The sequence below is a fragment of the Vipera ursinii genome (assembly GCF_947247035.1).
Source record: "Vipera ursinii genome assembly, chromosome: 4".
NCBI classification, from domain to species: Eukaryota; Metazoa; Chordata; class Lepidosauria; order Squamata; family Viperidae; genus Vipera; species Vipera ursinii.
Genome location: NC_139514.1, coordinates 61,672,028 through 61,696,973, shown reverse-complemented (window position 1 = coordinate 61,696,973; position 24,946 = coordinate 61,672,028). Strand labels below are relative to the sequence as shown.

General features: G+C 36.0%; 1 protein-coding gene across 10 annotated transcripts in view; it reads right to left on the bottom strand.

The window, feature by feature from the left end:
* The window catches only part of DMD (dystrophin), a 906,062-nt gene that overhangs the window by 19,849 nt on the left and 861,267 nt on the right, over positions 1-24,946 (bottom strand). For 6 of the 10 annotated variants that reach the window (XM_083362891.1, XM_083362889.1, XM_083362892.1 and 3 more), the window contains 3 exons: positions 13,132-13,197; positions 12,282-12,347; positions 4,736-4,894 (listed from right to left, as the gene is read on the bottom strand). In XM_083362891.1, coding sequence (XP_083219017.1) covers positions 4,736-4,894; positions 12,282-12,347; positions 13,132-13,197 — 291 coding nt within the window. Of the gene's footprint in view, positions 1-4,735; positions 4,895-12,281; positions 12,348-13,131; positions 13,198-21,534; positions 22,247-24,946 lie in introns of those variants that run through there. The other 4 variants (XM_083362893.1, XM_083362897.1, XR_014492555.1 and 1 more) reach the window with 3 other exon arrangements.

Below are 24,946 nucleotides of genomic sequence, written 5' to 3'. Positions count from 1 at the left end.
TATGATCCTGACATTATGTCTAATTTGTCTTTTAGGCAAGAAGCCATTTTGGTTAGTATGGATAAATTCAGCTAAATATTTTTTTAATCTTTCTGCCATTATAGTCGTGCAAATCTTGTAATCCATGTTCAGTAAAGAAATGGGCCTATAATTTTTAATGCAGGTCACGTCAGAGTTTTCTTTAGGGATTAGTGAGATAATTGCTTCTTTCCATGAGTTTGGAGTTTTTGCTGTGTTTAGTACCTCATTAAATAAATCCAATAGGGTTGGAACCAAAAGTTCTTGGAGGTTTTTATATATTTCGGATGGTAATCCATCAAGGCCAGGTGTTTTATTACTTTTTTGTTTTTTAATGGCTTCCATAATTTCCTGGACTGTTATATCTTTATTTAATATATTTAGAAATTCTTCCAAAACCTTTGGTAAGTCTACTTTCATAAGATATTATGATATTCTTTCCTCAGTAATCATTTTATCCTCTATATTTTTATAGAATTCATACATCACCCATTTTTCCCCTTCATTTTGATATACTATCTCCCCTGCTTGATTACATAATTTACTAATCCATCTATTATCTTGTTTTTTCAACCTATAGGCCAGCCATCTCCCAAGTTTATTTGCCTGTTCAAAAAAAATTTGTCTAATGCTTTTTATTTTTTGTGCCATTTCTCCCTTTTCTATAATATTCAAGTTATGCTTATTTAAATCTAGCTGTCGTTTTAGATCTCTACGTTGTGGGTTTTTTTGTAGTTCTAATTCTAATTTTTTGTGTTCTTCCTCTAAACTTTTTCGATATATTCTTTTTATATTCATTGGCCATGTACACAATTGCAGTCCCTCTCATAACTGCCTTGGCTGTATCCCATAAATTTTGAGTGCTAGTCTCCTCTTTCTTATTTGTCTGGAAGAATGTCCGCATTTGTTCCTCCATCTTATGCTTAAATTCTATTTGGTTTAGGATTGCCTTTTTTAGAGTTCACCTCCTTATTGTTATCTTCTGTTCTTTCCATTTAATTACAATGGGATTATGGTCTGCCCAAGTATTAATGTCTATTATTATGTCATCAATATCTGAATTTAATTCCTTCATTGTCCAGACCATATTGATTCTGGACCACGATTGATGCCACCCTGAATAGTATGTAAATTGCTTTTCATTTAATTTTCTCTCCCTCCAACTATCTTGAATATTTAATTCTTCCACCATTTAAAAAAAAGTACCAGGTAATATTCTCCTGGATCGTTCCTCACTCTTATAATCTAATTCTCTGTCTATAATTGTATTAAAATTGCCAATTATAAAAATGTTCTCATATTCCATATCAGGAATAACCTTATGCAGTTTCTTATAAAATTGTCTTTGTTTTTCATTGGGGGCGTAAATTCCTACCAGGGCGACCTTTTTTTTATTCAAGGAAATTTCAATAATCAATATTCTGCCTTCCTCATCGATAGATTTGTCTTGCTGGGATTCTTTAACATATATCACAATTCCTCCTTTCTTCTGCTGTGAAACTGATACAAATTTGATTCCTAACTTAGGGTAGTTTAACAAATCCTGATCTTGAGTGTTAATATGTGTTTCTTGTAGAATTGTTATATCTAAGTTTTTCTTACTGAGCTTATTCAAAATTATATTTCTCTTAGCTGGGGAGTTTAGTCCATTCACATTTAATGATAATACTGTTAATATTTCTACATTACTGCCTCTGTTTTGATCTTGTTGCCCTTGTTGGTCTATCTTCCTTGAGTTCTTTATGTCTACTCTCGTCATCATTGTCATAGTTCATTCTCATTTTTTCTCTTCTCTCCGTTTCCCATTCTTTACCTTGTGATTCCCATGTCTTTCTATTATATCTCTCTGTGTTGTTCTCTTCTCTTAACTCTCTTTCTTCTAGTTCATCTTCATTGCCTAGATGCTGCTGGAAAAACTCTTCTGCTTTATCAATTGAATCTAACCTATATCTTTTTTCTTACCAGGTCACCACAATCCCTTCTGGCATCAGCCACCTAAAATTAATGTTTTGTCTTATTAATTTTGATGTAGTATGTTGGTAGGGCCTTCTCAGGTCTCTTACCCTCCTAGGGACTTGTTTGAGGACAGTTAGTTGTTTACCTCTGTATTCTATTGGGTCGTCCCTTGTGTGGATTCTATATATCTCATCAATCTTATTTGCCATCTCTTCTTTCCCTGTCCCTAGGGCCCTAGCTAGCAAGTCTGTCATCATTTCTGGGAGGTCTTCCCCCTTCTCTTCTTTCACGTTTTGGAAACGTAGATAATGGTCTGCTTTCTCAGCTTCAAGCAGTATGATGGATTTTTCTAACTCTTTATTTGCTTGCAAGCGTTTTTCATTCATTTCATCTACTCTTCTTTCCTCCTTATTCATTCTATCCTCCATTTCTAATAATTTCTGTTCATTTTTCAATATTTGGTGTTGGAAACATTCAAATTTTCCGTCCATTGCTCCCATCTTCTCTTTAAGTTCTCCAGTATCATTCCTTATTTCAACCATTTCTTTTTTTAAATCTTTATGGTTTCTCAGCATAACCTCTTGCATGGATTGTAATATTGCTTGTAGATCTTTAAGTGAGCCTGCTCTCTCCCGTGGCATCATCTCTTCTATGGATCTTTGCCCTGCTGGGCTTAATTCTGCCGATGAGGCTTGGGTCATCTGTCTTTTTCCAGTCCCAACTCTTGTTAGATTTGGGATGCTTGTCATCTTTCTAAATGACGTCAACCAACCCTCCCACTTATACGCGATCTTTGTCTTTCCCTCCACCACACCTGGAGAATTTTTCTTCTAAGGTTATAATCACTAGTGCCTTATATCTTAACAATGCTATATTTTGTATTATAATATTATAACCAATATTCAGTTAGTCAATTCAGTTATAAATATTATTATATTCAACAAGGAGACAAATAAATTTTCTCACCCTCCTTGAGCATTCAACTTTTTGTTTCTAGTTAGTCTCCTCCAATTCAATCATACAGTAGCTTATGATCAGTTAATTCTTATTGGTCAAAATTCTCAAGACAATTACCATTTATCCCTTTTGTTTTAGAAACTTTTGAAACAAATAGTTCAGTTCTTAAATTATGAATATCACTCTTCCCTCATTTAAAGCTAATTGGTTGTTAGTTCTTATTCAAAATGTCTGCTCTCTCAGCTCAGTCCGCACTATCACTCTTCAAGTTTATTTTATTTTTTGTTAAACTTCTTCTTGGCTTTACTGCAAGAGCCAGAAAGAGAAACCACCCTTGGTCACCAGTCCTAACAGCCTGTGAGTCTGTTGCTTTAAGGTCAGATATCTTTTTCCCCCTGTCTCCTTTTCACCGCTATCTGACAGGGGAGGTAATTTCCCCTTTCGCTCTGGGGCCTCTCCTCTTTTCTTCTTCTTTGAAATTCTCCAGAGAGATTTTGCAATCTGGAACACTTACAAGAGTTCACTGAGTGTTTCCTCTGCCAGGTTAGTTGAATCGCTGTCCCGCTGACTCACCACTATTTCTGACAGCTGTCATTTCTTCACGGCTGCCATAATGGGCCGTCTCTTTCACCCAGCTCTCTCCTAGGCTTTCCTGCTTTCTGCAGCTCGGACCGCCGTCCTGAACTGCTCAGCTGGGCGCCTCCGCTTCTGATCTCCCTCCAAGAGATCTGGGGCTTTTAAAAAATCCACCAGGAACAGAGAAAAGGCTGTGAGATCGGCACACTCATTCAGAGTGACGTCTCAACACAGCCATTCCGTTTGACAGCTGGCTCCGCCTCCCTCTTTAGTTTTTTCCTTATTTATCTTTAATCCTGCTCTTTCTCCAAATTGTTCTATCTTTTCCAACAGTTTAGGAATTGTCTCTAAAGGTTGCTCTAAAATGAATACCAAATCATCTGCAAATGCTTGCAATTTATAGGTTTTACCTTTTATTTTCAATCCTTTAATATCTGGATCTTGGCTAATGTTTCTATTTAAAACTTCCAAAGTTAAGATAAATAGCAGTGGGGATAATGGACATCCTTGTCTTGTGCCTTTTCATCTATTAAAATTCTCTATATAATCCCCATTTACAATCACTTTTGCTGTTTGTTTCTGATATATTGTCTGAATCATGTTTATAAAGTTTTGACATTGTTTTTAGTTGTTGAATCATAAATTGCCAAGAAACATTATCAAATGCCTTTTGAATGTCTAAAAATACTAATGCCAGTTGTTTCCCTGAATGCAGTTCATAATATTCTAATATGTCTAGTATTACTCTCAACTTAACAACCACAATGAGGAGTGCCAGGATTGCAGTAATTGAGCAAAGCAGTCACATGTTTTTCTACTTAATGACTGCTTCTCTCAATGACAGGGATTCTGGTCCCAATTGTGGTTGTAAGTTGAGACCATCTATAACTATTAAATATATTTACTCATACATAATTAAAGAAAGCAATGCTTACATACAAAATTAGCAAATATTTTTTTAAATTATTTATGGCAGGCCAAAATTTATATTTTATTACAAGATTTTAAAATTTCTATTAAGTTTGTTAAGTATAATTGAATTTCATCATCTGGACATTTAACATGACAAATCACATTCATAAGTAGAAGAGAAACATCTGTTAAATTGGTAAATTACAATATAAGCCAACTTCTTTTCTACCTGCTTTGCTTTCTGGTTTGATATGTTATGATCAAACCAGATTATTTAATATGTCAATGCAGGGAAGTGATATTGTAGGAAGCTTACCTATTTTCTTCCTCCAAGTCTGCAAGGATTCTCTCCAGTTCACCTCTTTCTTCACTTTCTAAAGAAATTAAAATCTGAGCAGGACTTCGAGGTTGACTGAGTGGTGATTCCTGGTTCAAACTTTGGCAGTAGTGCTGGATTAGCAAATGCTCATCATCTCTTTAAGGAAAAAAGAAGAGAAGATAAAATATAAATGCATTTACAAATATTCCTCTTATCCTTTTCTTTTCTTTCTTTAATTTCCTTTTGCTTTAAGTCTGTATTGTTTTTATTCTGTTAAAATTTCTTTAATTAAAAATTGGAAAAAATCAGAAGAAATGAGGCAAAAGTATAAAGCACTTCTCAATGTAAAACAGTCATGATACATATACATACATACGGTGGGTATGTGTTTGTGTGTGCACATGTGTGTCTTAGTAGTTCATAGAAATACAAGGTTTTAATGTTTAATGATTTGCATGGTACTTGTTTAACAGTGACAATTGGGTCTACTGGAATTGCTGTTGCTAAGCCACATCTGGTATTGTCCTTCATGACCACATAGTTGTAGTAGGCTTCCCAGTCCCAATTATCATTGTTTCCTGAAGATTATCTGTATTGTATTTGCCAACACCTTTAAATTTAGATGAAATTTGAGTTAAGCTGGTAATATGATACAAAAACCAGTAAATATAAATTTGCTTTTAGAAGCAAAGCAGGCAATATCTGCCCCCCTTTCTCTCTGTTTAAAGTAAGTAATAAATTGATTATTTAACTCAGACATGTCAAACACAAAGGCCGGGGGACGGATCTCGCCCACGAAGTGGTTTCATGTGGCCCGCGAAGCCATCCTGAAAACAGTGAGGGAACGGTCCCCTCTGCCTTGGCCCTGGCCCAGAGACCCTCCTTCTGCCAGAGACCCTCAGATCTGTCCCACTCCTGCTCAGGCCCCCACAGGCACCCTTGATGTGAACAATGTAGAGCTGGCCATGCCCACCCAGTAGGCCATACGCACTCTAGCCACGCCCACCCAATAGGCCACGCTCACCCAGGCCATACCCACCTAGCCCCCTGAAGGCAACACGCAATGCTGATGCGGCCCTCAATGAAATTGAGTTTGACACCCCTGACTTAACTAGATTACTCCACCATTAAATTTAAATTATAGAAATCATAAATTAATGTTCAGCTAAATACTATTTACCTCAAGCTAAAGTTTCTTTTCTTATATTGTGTAACTTTTAAAAATAGATATTTAACAAATGATGCTTTCCCCAAATTAATTCATTTAATGAAATGAAAATTAAAACAAATTCAAAAATGAAATCCTTTAGGAAATTTTTCACTTTGTAGAAGAACTTAGCGTGATTACAAATACTAAGTTCCTAATGCTTTGTTAAAAAAATAGGAAGCAACAGAGTTCAGCCAAAAACATTTGTTGTTAGTTGCGAAGTCGTGTCTGACCCATTGCGACCCCATGGACAACGTTCCTTCAGGCCTTCCTGTCCTCTACCGTCTTCTGGAGTCCTTTTAGGCTCACGCCTACTGCTTCAGTGACTCCATCCAGCCACCTCATTCTCTCCCCTGCCTTTCACTTCCCTCCTGTCCTCAGCTATTCGCAAAGCTTCCTCAGACAGCCATTTTGCTTTGCATTTCTTTTCCTTTGGGATGGTTTTAGTTGCTTCTTCTTGTACAATGTTGCGAACCTCCATCCATAGTTCCTCAGGCACTCTATCAGATCTAATTACTTAAATCTATTTGTCACCTCTACTGTACATTCGTCAGGGATATGATTTAGTTCATACCTGAGTGGCCTAGTGCTTTCCCCCATTTTCTTCAGTTTAAGCCTAAATTTTGCAACGAGAAGCTGATGGTCTGAGCCACAGTCAGCTCCTGGTATTCTTTTTACTGACTGTATAGAGCTTCTCCATCTTTGGCTGCAGAGCACAGTCAATCTGATTTCTGTGTTGACCATCTGGTGATGTCCATTTGTAGAGCCATCTCTTGGGTTGTTGGAAAAGAGTGTTTACTATGACCATCGTATTTTCTTGACAAAATTCTATCAGCCTGTGCCCTGCTTCATTTTGTACTCCAAGGCCAAACGTCCCTGTTATTCCGGTTATCTTTTGGCTTCCTACTTTAGCATTCCAATCCCCCATGATGATAAGGCCATCATTTTTTGGTGTTAGTTCTATAACGTGCTATAGGGCTTCATAGAACTGGTCAATTTCATCCTCTTCAGCACCGGTGGTTGGGGCATAGATTTGTACTACTGTGATATTGCAAAAACGTTTACTTATGTATTGAAATCTTTCTCCCTCTTCATTCTATGGAAAAAATATATATTACATAATTACCATAAAAATGGTAATATGTGGTAACTGATAGAAACTCTACAGTTTCAGTAAAATGGATAATACTATCTTTTTTTAATACAAGTTTTATTGATTTTTTAATATTTACATATACATGTATTTGTGAAGCAATATGGTGGGTGGGTAGTCAAAGTAACAAATAACCAGTTGTTTGTAAATAGTTCAGATTGCATCAACAAGGATTCCCTCTCTGATTCCCTTAGTTATCACATAGTCAAAATAATCAAATTAATACATTTCTAGTTGTGACCTAGTCCATTAACAGAATTTTCAATATATTTTCACTAATACATATCAATAACCTGTTTTTAAGTTTTACTTAATTGCAATAAAATATTCTAGAGTAGCCTATAATATAAAAAAGAAAGCTTAATTTTTGGGTAACCCACAGTTCCCTATTTTAATAAAAAATAATTCACTTGTCTACAAAACTTACATTGTTCATTACAAAACATTTTTATGTTTTATCAGTAAAGTCTATTTTTCATCTTTTTTTTCTAAACAAGTTTTATTGATTTTTAATATTTACAAATACATTGTGAAACAATATGGAGGTTGGGTAGTTAAAATAAGAAATAACCAGTTGTAAATAGTTCAGGTTACATCAACAGAGATGCCCTCTCTACTTCCCTTAGTTATTACATAGTCAAAATAGGCAAGTTAGTACATTTCTAGTTGTAACTTAGTCAATCAACAAAACTTAAAATATATTTTCAGTAATACATATCAATATCCTGTTTTTGAATTTTATCTAATTGCAGTAGGATATTCTAGAGTGACCTATAGTATATAGGAAAAAGCTTAACTTTTGGGTAACCCACAATTCCCTATTTCCATAAAGAATAGTTCTTTTGTCTACAAAACATATATTGTTCATTACAAAGCATTCTAATGTTTTACCATTAAAGTCTAATTTTCATCTTAAGAAATCACCAGTTATTAGAAATATGTTTTTTGCCTTAACCATTCAACAGTTATTAAAATACTATCTTTTATATATAAAATTCTGGATTCTATACTATGGTTCAAAAGTAACCACTAAATATTCTATAAGTCATTTTGACCGTATATCAATTATTAAAATACTATCTTTTGATATGTCATTCCAAGTTCTAAAATATAGTTTGGAGTTATATTCTAAAAGCTTACATTTGTTTTCCTTTCCTTTTCCTTTCCTTTCCTTGATAATTCAGTTTTTGATGGTTGATATAATATAGTTGTCATTAAATCAGTCAAATCTTTTTGTTCTTCCAATTCTGTCTGGGTTAGGTAGAAAGTAGTAGCTGGTATTATGATTGTCCTTTGATTAACTGAATTCTCAATATATTGTATTTGAAGACCTTTGGTGTCTTCACTCTTGGTGTTGTTTTCTTCAGATGCTGCTGCTTTTTGGGTTATAAGTTTTGTAGTTGCCATTAACATTTGGACTTTAAGGTCTTCCATAGTTTGCTTTTGTTGTTCTTTGAAATCTCCTATTTTAGTGTTAGTTTCCACTTCTTTTATTTAATTTTGGGTTATCGTTTCCTCATTTAAAGTCAAAATTTGATTTGGTGGTTTTAAGTTTTCAGATTTTTCTTGCAATTTGGCTTTAATTTGCTCTATCATTGCCAAAATCATGTCCAATATCAGTTTATAATCAAGTGGTGGGATGTATTCATCCATTTCATTGTTGTTTGCAGTTAAATCTTCCATGGAGGCTGTTTTAATAATAGTGAAAGATTTTCCACCACCTGTAGAGTTGTATTCAATGCCAGGTGTTGCCACCCTTATCTTAGTGTCAAAGACAGCTATGTTATTCAGTCAGCTCTCACAACAAAAAAGGAAATTTACTTGCTTTACCAGGTTTCGCCACAAGATGGCATCAGTAACATATAACATGCAATGTAGGAATTTTCTTTTCTTTTTCCAAATTAATAAAGAACTTTTGTAGAATTAGTCCAAATTTTTTCCTTAATTCACAGCTTAGAGAAAAGATAGGGTAGTGGATTCCCAGCAACAAATAGAAGCTTTTTAGTAAATGCAGATGAAATTACTTAATTTCTTTGCTGAATTAATTAAAGTTCTTTTGTAGCTTTGAGGCTTTAAGATTTGTTCCCAAAGTAGATATTGGCCATTTTCTAAAAAAATGGGGAAAGAGATTTTCAGGAAAGTCCCACAGGAAGATGGCTAGGGAATAAGAAAGGTAAAAGCTCACTCAGGTCCTCCAGATTGCTTCTTAGTGCTAGGTAGTGCTTTGGCTTTCGGCAGGGAGTAGCTTAATGATTGGCCATCTTTATGTAAAGTAAAGTCTAGTTTTCATCTTAACAAATCACCAATTATTAGAAAAATATTTTTTGTCTTAACCATTCAACAATTATTAAAATACTATCTTTTGTTATAAAATTGTAGATTCTATAGTACAAAATTATCTTCTAAAAGCTTAATTCTGTTTTCCTTTAAAGATCTAATATATCGATTCTAATAACCATCTTTACTTTAAAAGTTAAATACAAGCTGAGTTTCTGTCTATATCATTACAACTAATATATTCTGTATGTCGTCTTAACCATTCATCAATTGTTAAAATACTATCTTTCATTATATCATTCCAAATTCTCTAATATAGTTCAGAATTGTATTCTAGAAGTTTAATTTTGATTTCCCTTACAGATCTAAAACCTAAATGTAAAATCAGTTATATTTTTTAGAGATTCCCCTTAATCCATTAAGAGATATTTTTAAACTCTATCCTTAGGAATCCCAAAGAAGAAACAAGTTCAATTTTTTAAATATAACTCTTGCCTTCCTTTTGTGCCAATCAGGCTTCCCTTTTGGCATCTTTAAATTCTCAAATGTTTCTCCCTTTCTTCCTATATCCCTTATTTGCATCCAGGGAGGGCATCCAAATGTCAGTTTTGGAAAGAAAATGTCCCCTTTGTAATCATTGAAGTTTTGCTTTAAGAGTTCAATTTTTGATGATTGATGTAATATAGTTGTCATTAGACCAGTCAGGTCTTTTTCTTCTTCCAATTCCATCTGGGTAACATAGAAAGTAGTAGCTGGTGTTGTGGTCGTTTGATTAGCTGAATTCTCAATATAGTCTATTTGAAGGCCTTTAATGTCTTCACTCTTAATGTTGCTTTCTTCGAGTGCTATTGCTTTTTGAGTTGTAAGTTTTGTAGTTAACAATGAAATTTGGACTTTAGGGTTCTCTGTAGGTTGCATTTGTTGTTCTTTGAAGTCTCCTATTTTAGTGTTAGTTTCCACTTCATCAATTTGCTTTTGGATTATCAGTTCCTCATTTAAGGTCATAGTTTGATTTGGTGGCTTTAAATTGTCAGATTTTTCTTGCAGTTTGGCTTTAATTTGCTCTGTCATTGCCAAAATCGTGTCCAGTATCAGTTTGTAGTTAAGTGGTGGGATATATTCATTCATTTCGTTGTTGTTTGCAGCTAAATCTTCCATGGAGGCTATTGTAATAAGAGTTAAAGATTATCCACCTCCAAAAGAGTTGTTTTCAGTGCCAGGTGTTCCCACACTTATGTTTAGTCAGCTCTCACAGTAGAGAAAAAATTTACTTGCTGTACCACATTTTGCGACAAGATGTCATCAATAGCATATGGAATGCGATGTAATTTTTTTTCCAAATTAATATAACACTTTTATAGCATTAGTCCATATTTTTTTTCCTTAATTCACCGCTTAAAGAGAAAATAGGGTAATAGATCCCCACCAAAAAATAGGAGCTTTTTAGTAGGTAAAGATAAAATTGCTTAATTTCTTTGCTGAATTACTTGATTTTCTTTTAAGGCTTTAAAATTTGTTCCCCAAGCATATAATCGCCATTCTTTCAAAGGAGGGGGAGGCAATTTTCAAAAAAGTTTCACAGGAATGTGATTAGGGAAATAAGAAAAGTAAAGTCTCACCCAGTTCCTCCATTGCTTCTTAGTGCTAGATAATGCTTTTGGCTTTCGGCAGGGAGAGGCTTAATGATCGGCCATCTTAATGGCCGGTCTCTTCTTCGGGCCAAAGGAGCTGCTCCGGATTCAAGCGGAGGGCTGCTGCCCTTCCATGATCACAGGAAGAGCCTCCTCACAGTAGTCGCTCCTTCAAGGCGATTTTTGACCCTTTCAGGGTCCTCCCAAAAACAAAGATTGGACGGCAGGGAGCGGACTCTTCCTGCACGTCCGGAAGCACCGCGTGCGCAACCCGGAAGCCGATAATACTATCTTGATATGATTAAAAGTTGTAATAATTGTATAGTGAAGGTGATTTCACCAGAAATAGAAACAAATATATGTATCTGACTTTTTAAACAAATAATTACATTAAAGATTGATCAGTATTTAGAATCTTGTTTAGTCCTCTGTCCTGAGCTTCGGAGCAGCTTTGATGAAGGATCTTAATCAGCAGCTATTCCAGTCTTATTTGTGGCTTCATGAAAATCATCAGAATTTCTACATTTGATCAAAGACTGTTTTTTTAAACTCTGATGTCTGTTAAACTTTAAAAGGGAAACAAAAAATACATGTCAAAAATAGTTACAAAAATGACATTTTTGTTTCCCCTTTAATGTATTTTTACATAAAAATGTGACGTTAAGTTTCAAATATTACCTTCAATAGTGTCTGGCAACTAATAGGTTTTAGGTTTAGGTTTTATTAAATTTTTATACCGCCCTTCTCCCGAAGGACTCAGGGCGGTGAACAGGGCATATCATAAAACTACAAAAATACAAAAGTTAAAAAAGAATTAAATTATTGCCCAAAGTAAAAACAATAAAAAATATATATAAATATTAAAACCCTAAGTAACTCCCCATCAGGCCAGGCCAGCTTGTTCAAATAAATGGGTCTTTAACCCGCGCCGGAAGGAGCGGAGATCCGGTGCCATCCGGAGCTCAACCGGCAGTTGATTCCACAGAGCCGGGGTGCCCACAGAGAAGGCCCTCCCCCTGGGGGCCACCAGCCGACATTCTCTGACTGGAGGCACCCTGAGGAGGCCCTCTCTGTGGGAACGCACAGGGCGGAGGGGAGTCGACGCCAGCAGCAGGTGGTCCCCGAAGTATTCTGGACCCATGCCACCTGGAGTTATTAGCTATGTAGCTTTCTAGATATATACTGTGAATAATGTTTTTGCTTACGAACTTAACTACATAAACCTGAAAGCATGCATATGTTAAATTTCCTATAATTTCTCAGAGGCAAACTCACATGCTCTCATTAGGAGAAATGCTATCGTTCATATATGTTCCATTGGTGTTCTCCATTTCTGCTAGCCTATGAAGAAAGGAAAACATCTTAAAATTCACTGAACCCTCCTAATTAAAATCGAGAACAAAAATATCATTATGATGAAATCCTGGAATACGTTCAACAGACAAACACTCATTATTGTGTAGGATTTCAATCAACACACATGAAATGTGAAAATTTCAGCTCTTTTCTTGGCAATAAAATGAAGCATTATTTTTGCTGTATCTATGAATGTATAAAAAATAGTGATATAACTTAGCCAATTATGTTGTAATATTTGAGGTACTAACTTTCTAAAAGTTGTGAGTCTAGCATAGTTTTATATTTTTAACAGTTCAATCTCCTCTTTATCAGAAGCTGAATTAAAGTTTATAAATTATGACCTATGTATTGAGGATTGGATACTGGGTGTAAATTATTATTTTGTACTACATGGTCGCCCAGTAGTATATACCAAAGTATATTTCCAGAAAAAAACACCACATAATATGTTTTGAACAAAAGCAGATTAGATGTAAATAAAACCATGTGTCCTTCATTCCCTATTTTCAATTACTTAACATACATTCTAAACATCATGCAGTAATTCTACATGCAGATTAGTTAGTAAGCTGATTAGTAGAAATTAGTAAATATGCATAGCAATTAATAAACATATATACCATAAATCTTAGGAACCTGAAATGAGACTACCGGTAACTTCATTTCTTAACATCTGAGCAATAGTGGTTATGATAATGATTTACTTTTTAAAAAAAATATAAATGTTTCAAGAAAAATTTGCCTAGCAAGCCACCTGATCTCATACCTGCTAGCATAATGCTCAATGCGTGAATGCGTATCATCATGTGAAAGCTGAGGGGACGAAGCAGGCCTACAAGGCAGAAAACACTGATTAATAATTGATTAATAAACACTAGTTTTTTTTAGAAAGAAAAATGCTCTTGTGTTACTGGCCTTATACTGGCAAGCTTTACTGATTCTAAGAACATGATTATTTGCAACCTGTGTTGTTTTTCAAGCTAGGTGTGCTAAAATATTTAAATTTTTCAGAATGTTATGCCAGTTCTGTTTCCCATGAAATATTTCAAACAAGTTATCTTTTTCCCAATTCGCAAGACATTTCTTTTTTCAATCCATATTATACAAAGACCTTGTTCTCCTGATCTAATACCACAAGCTATAGTAATTATTTTCTAATTTGTGTCAACTACCCCAATAAAGGGACCCTTAGAATGAAAAGAAAGCCATTAAGAACTAAGCAATGCTTTCCTACAATGAAGAAAAAGAGATTTATGAGGTCAGAGAAGTCAGCTTGCAAATCTTTGAATTGCAACTAATCTGTACACATCTTTCAGGAGAAAAGAAAAAAATGTTTGTTTGTTTGTTTATTTATTTATTTATTTATTTATTTATTTATTTATTTATTTATTTATTTATTTATTTATTTATTTATTTATTTATTTATTTATTTATTTATTTATTTATTTATTTATTTATTTGACTTATATACTGCCCTATTCCTGTAGGACTCAGGGCGGTTTACAGGGCAATTAAAATCATACCATACAAAAGTTAAAAAAATTAAAACAAATAATTAAATTTAAAGCCCAAAGTTTAAAAAGTTAAAACATTAAGATCCAATTAAAACCCCTCAGTCTAGGCCCGACAGCTCAAAGAGCCAAGTTTTCAGGTCCCGGCGGAATGAGCGGAAGTCGGAGGCAGTCCTAAGTTCCATCAGAAGTTGGTTCCAAAGGGCAGGCGCACCCATAGAGAAGGCCCTCTCTCTGGGAGTCACCCGCCGGCAATCCTTCACCGGCAGTACCCTAAGAAGGCCCTCCCTGTGGGAGCGCACAGGACGATGGGAAGGTGATGCCGGCAGCAGGTGCTCCCTCAGATAATCCGGACCCAAGCCATTTAGGGCTTTATAGGTCATCACCAGCACCTTGAATCTCACTCGGAGGGCAACCGGAAGCCAATGCAGCTCGCAGAGAAGAGGTGTTACATGGGAGTATCGGGAAACCCCCATCACAACTCGCGCAGCTGCATTCTGCACCAGTTGAAGTATCCGAGTGGTCCTCAAGGGCAACCCCATGTAGAGAGCATTGCAGTAGTCTAGCAGGGAGGTCACGAGCACACGGGTGACTGTGCGTAGGGCATCTCGGTCCAGATGGCGCACCAGGCGAACCTGGGCAAAAGCCCCCCTGGTCATGGCTCCTATATGATCTTCAAAGCTGAGCCGTGAATCCAGGAGGACGCCCAAGTTGCGAGCCCTATCAACGGGGGGTAACACCTCACCCCCCATCATTAATGATGGAGCAAACTGGTTAACCCGAGATGCTGGTATGCACAGCCACTCAGTCTTGGCAGGGTTGAGACGAAGCCTGTTTCTCCCCATCCAAACCTGGACCGCCTCCAGGCAACGGGACATCACGTCGAGGGCATCACTGGGTTGGCATATGTTTATTCCATTTCATAAAAAGGCAATGCAAAGTAGCTTGCTTTTTGGGTTCATCGTGGATATTTAGAAACACACAATAAGTTGTTCTATCTAGTACGGGAGATAAGATGATGAATTTAAAATGGATAATATCATATCACCTTCCTGCTGATGCACCTTGAAGGGCCCAAAGAAAAATCAATACTCCAATTCACAGGCAGTGTCTTAATTGCTTGAATAACTGAACTTATTCCCTACCCTCAAATTTCCAAAACTTATATATGACAAATCTGCAGTTGAATATCCAAAATGGGGGCTTCTGATTGCTTAAAATAGAAGGATTGACTTTATAGTGAATTATAAAGCAAGACCTATAGAAGTTGACTAGAAAATTGCAGTGAGCAATCCACTGGTAGTAAAGCTAGATACAGTGGCAATGAATTGTTTTAACTATGCCACAGCAAGATGGCTCAAGAGAGGAAAGTGAAACAGCTCTCTACAAGAAATGTGGATTTGCAACAGACTGGCACAAAGAGAGTTCTGAAAAGAAATTAGGACAATTTCCAAGAGTTATTGAAATATTTAATGTAGCCTGTGTACAATAGGACTCATGATCAAGAAGAATATTGTGCTTAGTCCTAAGTATTTTCATTAAGGACTTTGATGGAGTGGTGGAAGGAATGCTTGCCAGACTGTCTTACAATTTATAAATTTATAATTATAAATTTACAATTTACAGATTTAAATGGGATAGTTAATATCTTAGAAGAAATAAAATTCAAAACAAACCCAAGATGTTAAAAAAAGATTAAGTGGTTGAAACTAACAGAATAATATTTAATAAACGTAAGTGCAAAGTCCACAGGTAGAGAGGATGGATGATACCTAGGCTTTGTAATAGTACTTGTGAAAACTGTTTTGGAATAGTTGTGGAATAGTAGTATGGATTGCAAAAAGAAGCTGATACTGTGCTAAAATGGAAAATGAAATTTTAGAGTTTATCCCCAAAAATATAACTTCCAATATTTACAGCATTTGTTTCACTCTATTTAGATTTGGTCTGGCCTCACCTCAAGCACTATGTCAAATTCTGAATATTACATGAAGGATTCAGAGAAATCAGAGTCTGTTGGAGAACAAAGGTGACCAGAAATGTAGAAACTAATCTCTGAGAAGAAAGTACAACACTAGCTATGCCTTAGTAAGCTTTTTAAAAAGTCAACTGAGGAAGAAAGTAACAACCATCTACAAACACCTTGCAGGGTACATCACAGAAAAAAAGTTAGGTGCTCTCTCTAGTTCCAGAGTAAAGGACACGGATAATGATTAAGATAGAGTAAGGTTCATTTTAATAAAACATTAGGGAAATTCAGTCCTAACTGTAAGAATATTGGACAATGGAACCAACTGTCCAGAGAGAGGCACCCCATCTTTGCAAGTATTCAAGCAAAGGCTAGGAGGCCCTACTTCCAAATGTTTTAATTTGAATACCTTTTTACTGTGCAGAGGATTGTACTGACAACCTAAATGAATCCTTCAAACTCTGATTATTGATAGAGTATTGCTTAAAGCAGAAGTATCCAACTCACAGCCCACAAGCTGCATGTGGTCTAAGACAGCTAGTAATGCAGCGCCACAAGATCATAAACTTTCAATATTATTATGTGATATATATCTGTTAACTATATTATTAGGCAGCACTTTGAGTTATAGTAGAGAACATAGCGATCAGTAAACGTCACGTACTAAATATATTAGTTTTAGGGTCCTGATGCTTCAAGTCATGATGAAATTCCTATTTGAATAGTCTTTTCCAGAACAACAAAAAACAATTATAGTAATATTAGATAAATAAAACTGTCCCTAAGCATATGCACCTACAAGAGCCATATTTTTGCTTTTCAGAAAATGGATATCTTTTTTTAATCCACTTTCCCTGACAAGGTTCATGTGAGTTATTTTTCCTAGCTTTTTTTAACCTGACTGCTACTGAGGACAGTATTCCATTTCATTACTGTATTTTCCGGCGTATAAGACGACTGGGCGTATAAGACGACCCCAACTTTTGAGATGATTTTCAAGATTTTTCGTCTTATATGCCGCAAAATCAGCGAGCCTGGGACGGCACGCCCTCCCCTCTCACTGTGGAGGAAGCAGGGAAGGCTGGCATCTGGCGGGAGCCAGCAGGGCAGTCCTGCGCACGCACGCGCTCCCCGGCTCCTAAGGAGTCCTCGGGGAGCCATGGCAGGCGCCTCACGCTCTTCCCTCTTGAGGCAGCATCGGCGGAGCCATCTGGCGTCGGGCGGGAGCCGGCAGGGCAGTCCTGCCCACGCGCGCACTCCCCGGCTGCTAAGGAGCGCTCCTTAGCAGCCGGGGAGTGCGCGTGTGTGCAGAACTGCCCTGCCGGCTCCCGCCCGACGCTCTTCCCTCTTGAGGCAGCATCCCCGAGGACTCCTTAGGAGCCGGGGAGTGCACGCATGTGCAGGACTGCCCTGCCGGCTCCCACCAGACGCCAGCCTGCCCTGCTTCCTCCACAGTGAGAGGAGAGGGCGTGCCTTCCTGGGCTCGCTGACTTGCAGCCAAGCCAGAGCCGAAAGGGGCTTTTCCTTTCACCCACCCTTTGGAATAGACGCAAGAGCTCCCGGGGTCTGGCGTTTGCAAGGGGGAGGGGAAGGGGCTGAGAGGCTCTTGGGGGTGGGAAGGGAGAGTCACGTTGGAGGGGGGATTGGACTAAGGAGGCTTGAAGTTGCTTTGCAAGAACGGGGGCGCTCGATTGATTTATGTACTATTTTCCGGCGTATAAGACGACTGGGCGTATAAGACGACCCCCCCAACTTTTGAGATGATTTTCATGGGTTAAAAAGTCATCTTATACGCCGGAAAATACGGTAGTTTGATGAATTAATAAATTCTTACAGCTGGTTTTTCTTTTCACTGTTACTGCAATCAATCTTTGACTAGAGCTTTGACTAAAACTTTGTTTCAATGTAACAAAACCCTGCAGTGGTTTTTAGTGGGAGAACTGTTCAGGTATGAGTATTACTTTTTTATTCAAGCTATTACCATGAACAACTTAATTCAGTGTTATTTTTTATGTTAGTTCTCCATACTGTGTAAATGTAAGGTACTGTTTTTCAACTGGCGAACAGAAAAAAGAGGGGGAAAATGCTTCTAAAAATAAACAATTCATTTTTCTTGAAATAAAGCAGAAATTATCTATACTTTTATGTTAAAAGTTGCTGTAAAATGGGTCTGTTATGGGAAAACAGTTCAATTTATCTTTTCTTTATTGTATGAAGTAATTCATCGTAAAAAAATAGACGCTTTTAAACTACTGATGAGTGGCATTCTAAAAACATTTTCAAACCTTTTTCAATCAATTAGTTTTGTTTTCTTAGAATTTTTATTTGTGAATTTATTTCTCTATTTCCATTCAATCTATACTGACATAGGTTCTTACTGTATAAGAAATTACTCATATTTACATATATACACTTCAAATATATTTATATTATTAGTTAGTGTTTTTAAACAATTACTGCTAACTGGCATTTATGACATTTTGGTTGGATCATTTAAAACTCTGTACTAAACATATTCAATAAAGTTTATTAATAAGCTTTGTGCCCAAGCATCTATGACAAGTGGGATATAAATCTATGACAAGTGGGATATAAATCCATTACCTTCATAGCCATCTCTAAATATTTACCTAATTTACCTAATTTACCTTTTGAAGTTTTACTTTCCTTTTGTTGTAATGACCATCACTAAGTTTTGCTATCTTGGTTTGTTTACACATCTGCTTCCTTAAAAAAATTGGAAATTGGTTTCCATTGGTCTACATCTACCTATTTTTATTTTCTACACTTGTGAATTAATAAATGAATTCAAAATTAATTTTTAAACGTACATTTTTAAAAAAATTACCCAAAAGTGGTAAGAATGATAGGAGTAATAGAGAATACTAGCCTGAAAAATTTAGAATGGCAGTTATTTTGAATTAGTTTTAATACACATATTTCACCATTTTATTTTCTCTAAAACAAAATGTCAACACTGCCAGAAGAGAAAGAAAAAAGAGTGAAGTAAAAAATAGACCACCAAAAGGCTTCAGAAAAATTGGTGTTCATGGCAAAAATAGGATGGGATCATGATAGAGTAAAGGACAAGGGCAATATTTTTACATTAAGAATTTCACTTACGACAATTAGATTAAAAAAGGCATTAAGGATAAAAGCAGATATGACCGACGTGTCTCTTATTAAGTAATGATTTCATGGCAATACAGAATGGAATTAATAATCAAGCAACTGGGGTTCCTCTTGGTAGTACCAATGGACTACCATAGTTTTCTAAGTGCTAGAAGCAATGGAGATCTCTAGTAAACCCTAATAAGCCTACTTTATTATTGACTTATGAATCCAACTTATCAGAAAATCAGCACCTTTTAAATTTAAGAAACAGTGTGAGAAACAAATTGCTGCTGGTCTAATTCAGTGATAATGGGGATGAATCTTTTACATGAATTGCATAAAATGGGCCATAAGTTCAAACTAACAGATTATAGAGAAACAGTGATATAGATAAGAATTATCCAATTTCTAAACAAAAAGATATTTTTCACAACTTTTGTCAGGGCTTTTTTTCTCATAGAACGCTTAGAATGGCATTCCGGCACCTTTTTTTGAAGAAAAAAAAAGCTCCCTCTATTGGTTTTCGAAAGCCTATTGCAAGGATAGGCAATCTTGGCTCTTTTTTATGACACGTGGACTTCCAGAAATCCTGAGCCAGCCACGCTGTGGGGAAAGAGAGAGGTTTCCAAGCTGATCCATGCTGGCTCAGGAATTCTGAGAGTTGAAGTCTTTGAGTCATAAAAGAGCCAAGGTTGCCTACCCTGCACTAGAGGAGGACATTAAAATTATTTACAAGGTTACTTCTTTAGGAACTAAACTTTTAGAATCTAAAACAGCTAATTCAAAAAAGCCAACAGGAAAGAACCTCACATTTTTCATCTGCTTCTGTCTTTTGGAAGGTAAAATTAGATAAAATAATCTATTTCCTATGTTAACATCTCTGCAATGAAATCAATAAAGGTAACAGGAAAGAAATGAGAAACATTTTTCTCAATTTAATATGTCTAATTTAGCTGATGCTAGAAAAAATAGTACCTTTTGTAAATACTCTTGAAAACTATTTTGAATCTATAACCATCTATTACAACTAAACCACTTTAAATTAAACAATTCTTAAGAATGAAACATTCTTAATTTGGACTTTACTTTTACTGTTTGGACTGTTGTGTGTTTTGAAAAATAGATTATTTAGAATCTAGTTATGTTGCACTTCAGTCTTTAAATAACCTAGTATATACATAACAATATTTGATGTTTTCCATGGTGAGCTTAACATCAATAACATTTATTAAAAAGGCTAAAATAATTTCTGGTGGTATTATCTGTACATTAACATTTTGTTTAGTCACAATCTTTCACTTTTCACATTCTGGACAAGCAGTGGTCATGTATCGTAGCAAAAGATGTTACATATGTGCATAAGCATAGTCAGTAGCATATGCCTTTTTAAAAATATCAAACATGCAAAGAAACAAAAATAAGTCCAAAATATCTGTATTACATCCAGAAATGCCAACTTTGCAACCAATATTTCTCATCCATAACTATGGCACCCTAAGGATACCTGCATACATGCAGGGGTATTTTGGGTTTCATTGGTTAGATTCATTTACTGTTATAGAAATGGCTAGTTTATAATATTATAGAAAAGCAAAAAGTTGAGGTTCAATGTTAATGCTTCCTTCTACTCCTGTAACAGAGGAAGCCAGAAGTCAGTGCCTTTTCTTTTTTCCCTTCTCCCCCTCACTTTTCCCTTTTTCTCTCACCCTTCGCTCGCAAAAGCCCCCCCCTCACTTACACTTTGCTCACAAAAGCCTCCAGTGGCTCTCACTCACTCCTCCGTCTCTTTCAAAGGCACCTCGTTCAGTCTCTCCCCACTCACTCCGTCTCTTTCAAAGGCCTTTTGCTTGCTCACTCACTTACTGCCCCTTCGCTTCCAAACAATTCCAAATGTCACTTGCTCGCTCACTCACTTACTGCATTTGGAAGCGACGGGGCAGTAAGTGAATGAGTGCCGGTGCCAGAGGCCATCAGCTGTTTGGCGCCGGAGACCTCTGCCATGAGGAATACAGCTCTGGGTTGGGGTTTGGAGCAGCTCCGGGTGGAGGCTCAGCACAGGCCGTGGCGTGCAACTGCGGGGGAAGGAATCCCCACAGTGGCTGTGGGGAGGGGAATCCCTGTGGCATGTGGCTCTGAGCTGCAGGGGTGGGGGTGCAAAGAACGGGCGGCGATGCCGTAGCAAGACACCGGCATCGCTTCCAGTGACAGCATCTCTGAGTTCTGGCACCTTTTTTTTTTAAAAGCACTGATTATATGACATCCTCAGCATAATTCTGTATGTATTACAGCAAGACAGTAAAGACTATGTGAGAAAATGCCTTCTTTGTGTTCCTTAGTCCTTTTGGAAGAGAGTTACCCAGACTGTCTCTATGTTGGTGTTAGGAAGGCACTATAGCAAGACTAATGCGTTTTGCTGGACTACAGGTGACTAAATTCCTCCTCTCTCTTGTTCTTATAGTATGGGTATTGGAAGTTGATTTTAAGTTTTATCTCTGATTTTAGTTTATCCCTTTTTATGTATATGGAATAGTTTTTATGGTATTATACTTAGGATTTCATTTTACATGACGTATTTTTGACTGAAAACTAGCTAGACTTTTTTCAGTATGTTGGAAAAATTGAAATACATAAACAAAAAAGATAGTGTGATGTTTTGAAACCATGATGAAATACTGACCCTTTTAATTTGATTGGGATACAAAATTAAGAACTTGAACCATACTTGAAAAGAAATGCAAGAAAAATCCTTTTATTAAACAGAGGGTAGCCCCTGGCAGACTGGATCCGAATACTACTTTGAAGGAATTTATATGCTGGATTGAAAAGTAAAAGAACAAAAAAAAAATCCAAGAAAAAGGCAAATGATATTTCTGACAAAAACCTCATAGATGTGTCCATATGGTAATCAGGATTCAAGGAGTAGATCTGGAAAGATTTTTTTTTAAATAATTAAGATAACAACACTGTCTTGCAAAGATATTCTGAGTTACAGTTAAAATATTAGTAGGCGCACAATTCAATATTGAAACTGGATCTTTTTATTATTAATTTCAGTTTGGCACAAACACACCATCTTGAGCAAAATATAAATCTACAAGCAGGATATAAATCTAATAAATAAAAATAAAAATGGTAACAATAGAAATAGGTCAAGAAGATCAATGGGATGGTGATACAAATTACAAAATTTGCTTTAATGCCTAATTTTCTTACCAGAGTAATATTCCATGAAAATGAATCCACAAGTACCACCTGTAATTCATGCATCTGAGAAAATTCCAGTGCCACTAAGGGATAAAATAAAATAAAGAAGAATATAATGTGAGAGTCAATGTAGAAGAATCTACAGCAGGGATGAGGAACCAGTAGCCCTCCATATGTTGCTGAACTACAACTCTCACAGTCCCAGCCAGCATGGCCAAAGATAAGGGGTGCTGGAAGATGTAATTCATCAGTTTTCAGGGGGTGGGGGTGGGCACAGGTTCCCCAATACTGACCTACAGAGTGGATCAAATTAATAGCTGTTGAGGATACAGCTCTTAAAGAGCCCAAATATGAACAATTTTCAATTGCTCACTGTAGAATAAAATAAAAACAGCATATTAGCAGGAATAACTGTTTAGAGCCTACTGTCAATGGAAGATTTCCTGCTGTTTTAGATAGAAGGCAAAAGATTTGGTACAGATTGGTAAGATTATTGCTAAAGAGGTGAACAAAGGAGATGATCCAACAGATGAAATCAGACATTTACAGATATGATGAAGGCTACAACCAGACATAAAAGAATATAATGATTGACTAGAATGAGGTCTAGATGATACTGAGAGAGAAACTGAAAATAAATAAAAGAAAATGCAAATTTGTTCTAAGACATATTGTAGCTGTTCAGCAGGTAAAAACCAATTCCAACTAAACAGAAGTTCAAATGCTTTCTCTAAATATTTTGGACTAGCCACATCTAGCAAAGACATGAAGAGATAGCAACATTTCTAAGTATGAAACTACTGTATGGTATCACTATTGAGCCAGCTATTAGCTTAAGACAGTGAAGACTAAATAGGTGAAATCAAAATTAAAAAACATGAATCTGGAAGAACTTCAGTGTGAAAGAACCAGTCACTATATCAGATGTTCTGCTGCTTCAAGATTAAGAACTATATCGTTGCAAGAAGGTTTGTTGTTATATGTATTTCTGAAACATTACCGAGTACTGAGCAAAAATACTACCAATAGAATATGGAGCATAAGATTCCATGAACTAATTTATGGAAAAACAGTGAAAACAGGTTAAAAACAACAACCCAGAACTACAGATTTTTATATATTGCTTCTATAATAATCCAAAGAGGACTAGTAACTTAATAGAAACATTGATTACAATTGATGTATAGACTGAGCAAAAACTTATCAATTCCTGATATTCTTTCTAGGACATATATATATCAAGAGAAAAGAATAGTTCTTATGGACTTTGTTTTATTAGCCAAATCTTAAGAGCACTGTTAATCCACAAAATAATTCTAGAAGGGTCACAGAAAGCAAAGGAGAAACTCTGGAAGATATCTCCATTTGTTGAAACTCTATGGAGATTATAAATGAAAACAGAGTCTTGTTCTAAAATGACAAATCCTGATTAGGTAAGAAGGAGAGAAATAATCCCAAGCATGACAGACACCTAGGTAGTGAAGATGTCATACAGTTTTCAAAAGGAATTCATGCCAATTTATGAAATTCCAAAAGGATTCAGGCAATGATGTTTATTATTTGATATTGAAAATCCTTTGATTATCCACAGAAACTGAATAATCAACCTATTTTAAAATATTATGTTTTAAAAGAAAAATTCAGTTTTAATAATAACGTGCACCATATATTCCATTATTGGCTGTATGATAAAATAGTTCTAAAAATATTATCAAGTGATACAAGCCATTTATACTAAGAGATGCAAAGTGTTAAGTTTGTTTTATTGCATGCCTCATATTTGTGTAAGATTTGCTTTTTTACATATTATAAAGCTGTACTAATTTCTCAATTTAAAAAAAAATCTCTGATGGCACTTGTTTTGTCAATTTATTTATTTTTTTATTTTATTTTATTTTATTTATTCCAATTTAGCCTCTGAGTTTTGCTAAGGAGTCTTACTGCCTTTACCCACTGTCTCCCAGGCTTAGAGTAGCATATGGCTAACTCTCAATTGAACGGAATAATATTTTGAAGCTTAGCACACTTTTGAATTTCATGCTCGATTTATTATCACTGACTGTAAAACTTTATAGCCTCTAGATTAGGGGTCCCCAACCTCTGGTCCATGGACCGGTGCAACTGGTCCGCAGAAACAAGCAAAGCCCCATCCCTGGGATACAGGCAGCACATGAACCCACGTACTCTCCAGTCCACAGAAAAACTTTTCTCCACAGAACTGGTCCCTGGTGCCCAAAAGGCTGGGAACCTCTGCTCTAGATTACAAACCATATTAAAGTGATATAAACTATTGCACACAATGGTCAAAACTCTGTCTGTCTGTCTATCAAGAAATTAGGCTGCATTCATGAATTTATGATGTTAATTTTAAAAAGTGTTATTAGATAATAGGTTTTGGGTTATCGTGGAAGCATTGCACAGGGCAAACATGACAGACAGCCTTCTTTAGACCAAAAGGAATGGATGGGGATCGTGTATGCAATTTCATGATAATTCAGATCCCTTTCCTAAGATCAAGATTGAGGGGTGTTATGTCATCTACTACTGAAATTCTTGTAAGGAAATATTGTGCAATACTGCTGAATAGGATGAACCCAGTCCTAGTCCCTATGCTTTAAGTCTGATTAGTAAGGCCAGTCAAAACTACTTTTTATGTCCCTTGTATTGTTGCACATATAGCAAGAAATCTATTGCAGACACAATAATGTAGTTGTATATACCAACATTCATGCAATCCAATACTTCAAATACAAAGCAGCAAAGAAACTATTAGTCTCTTAATC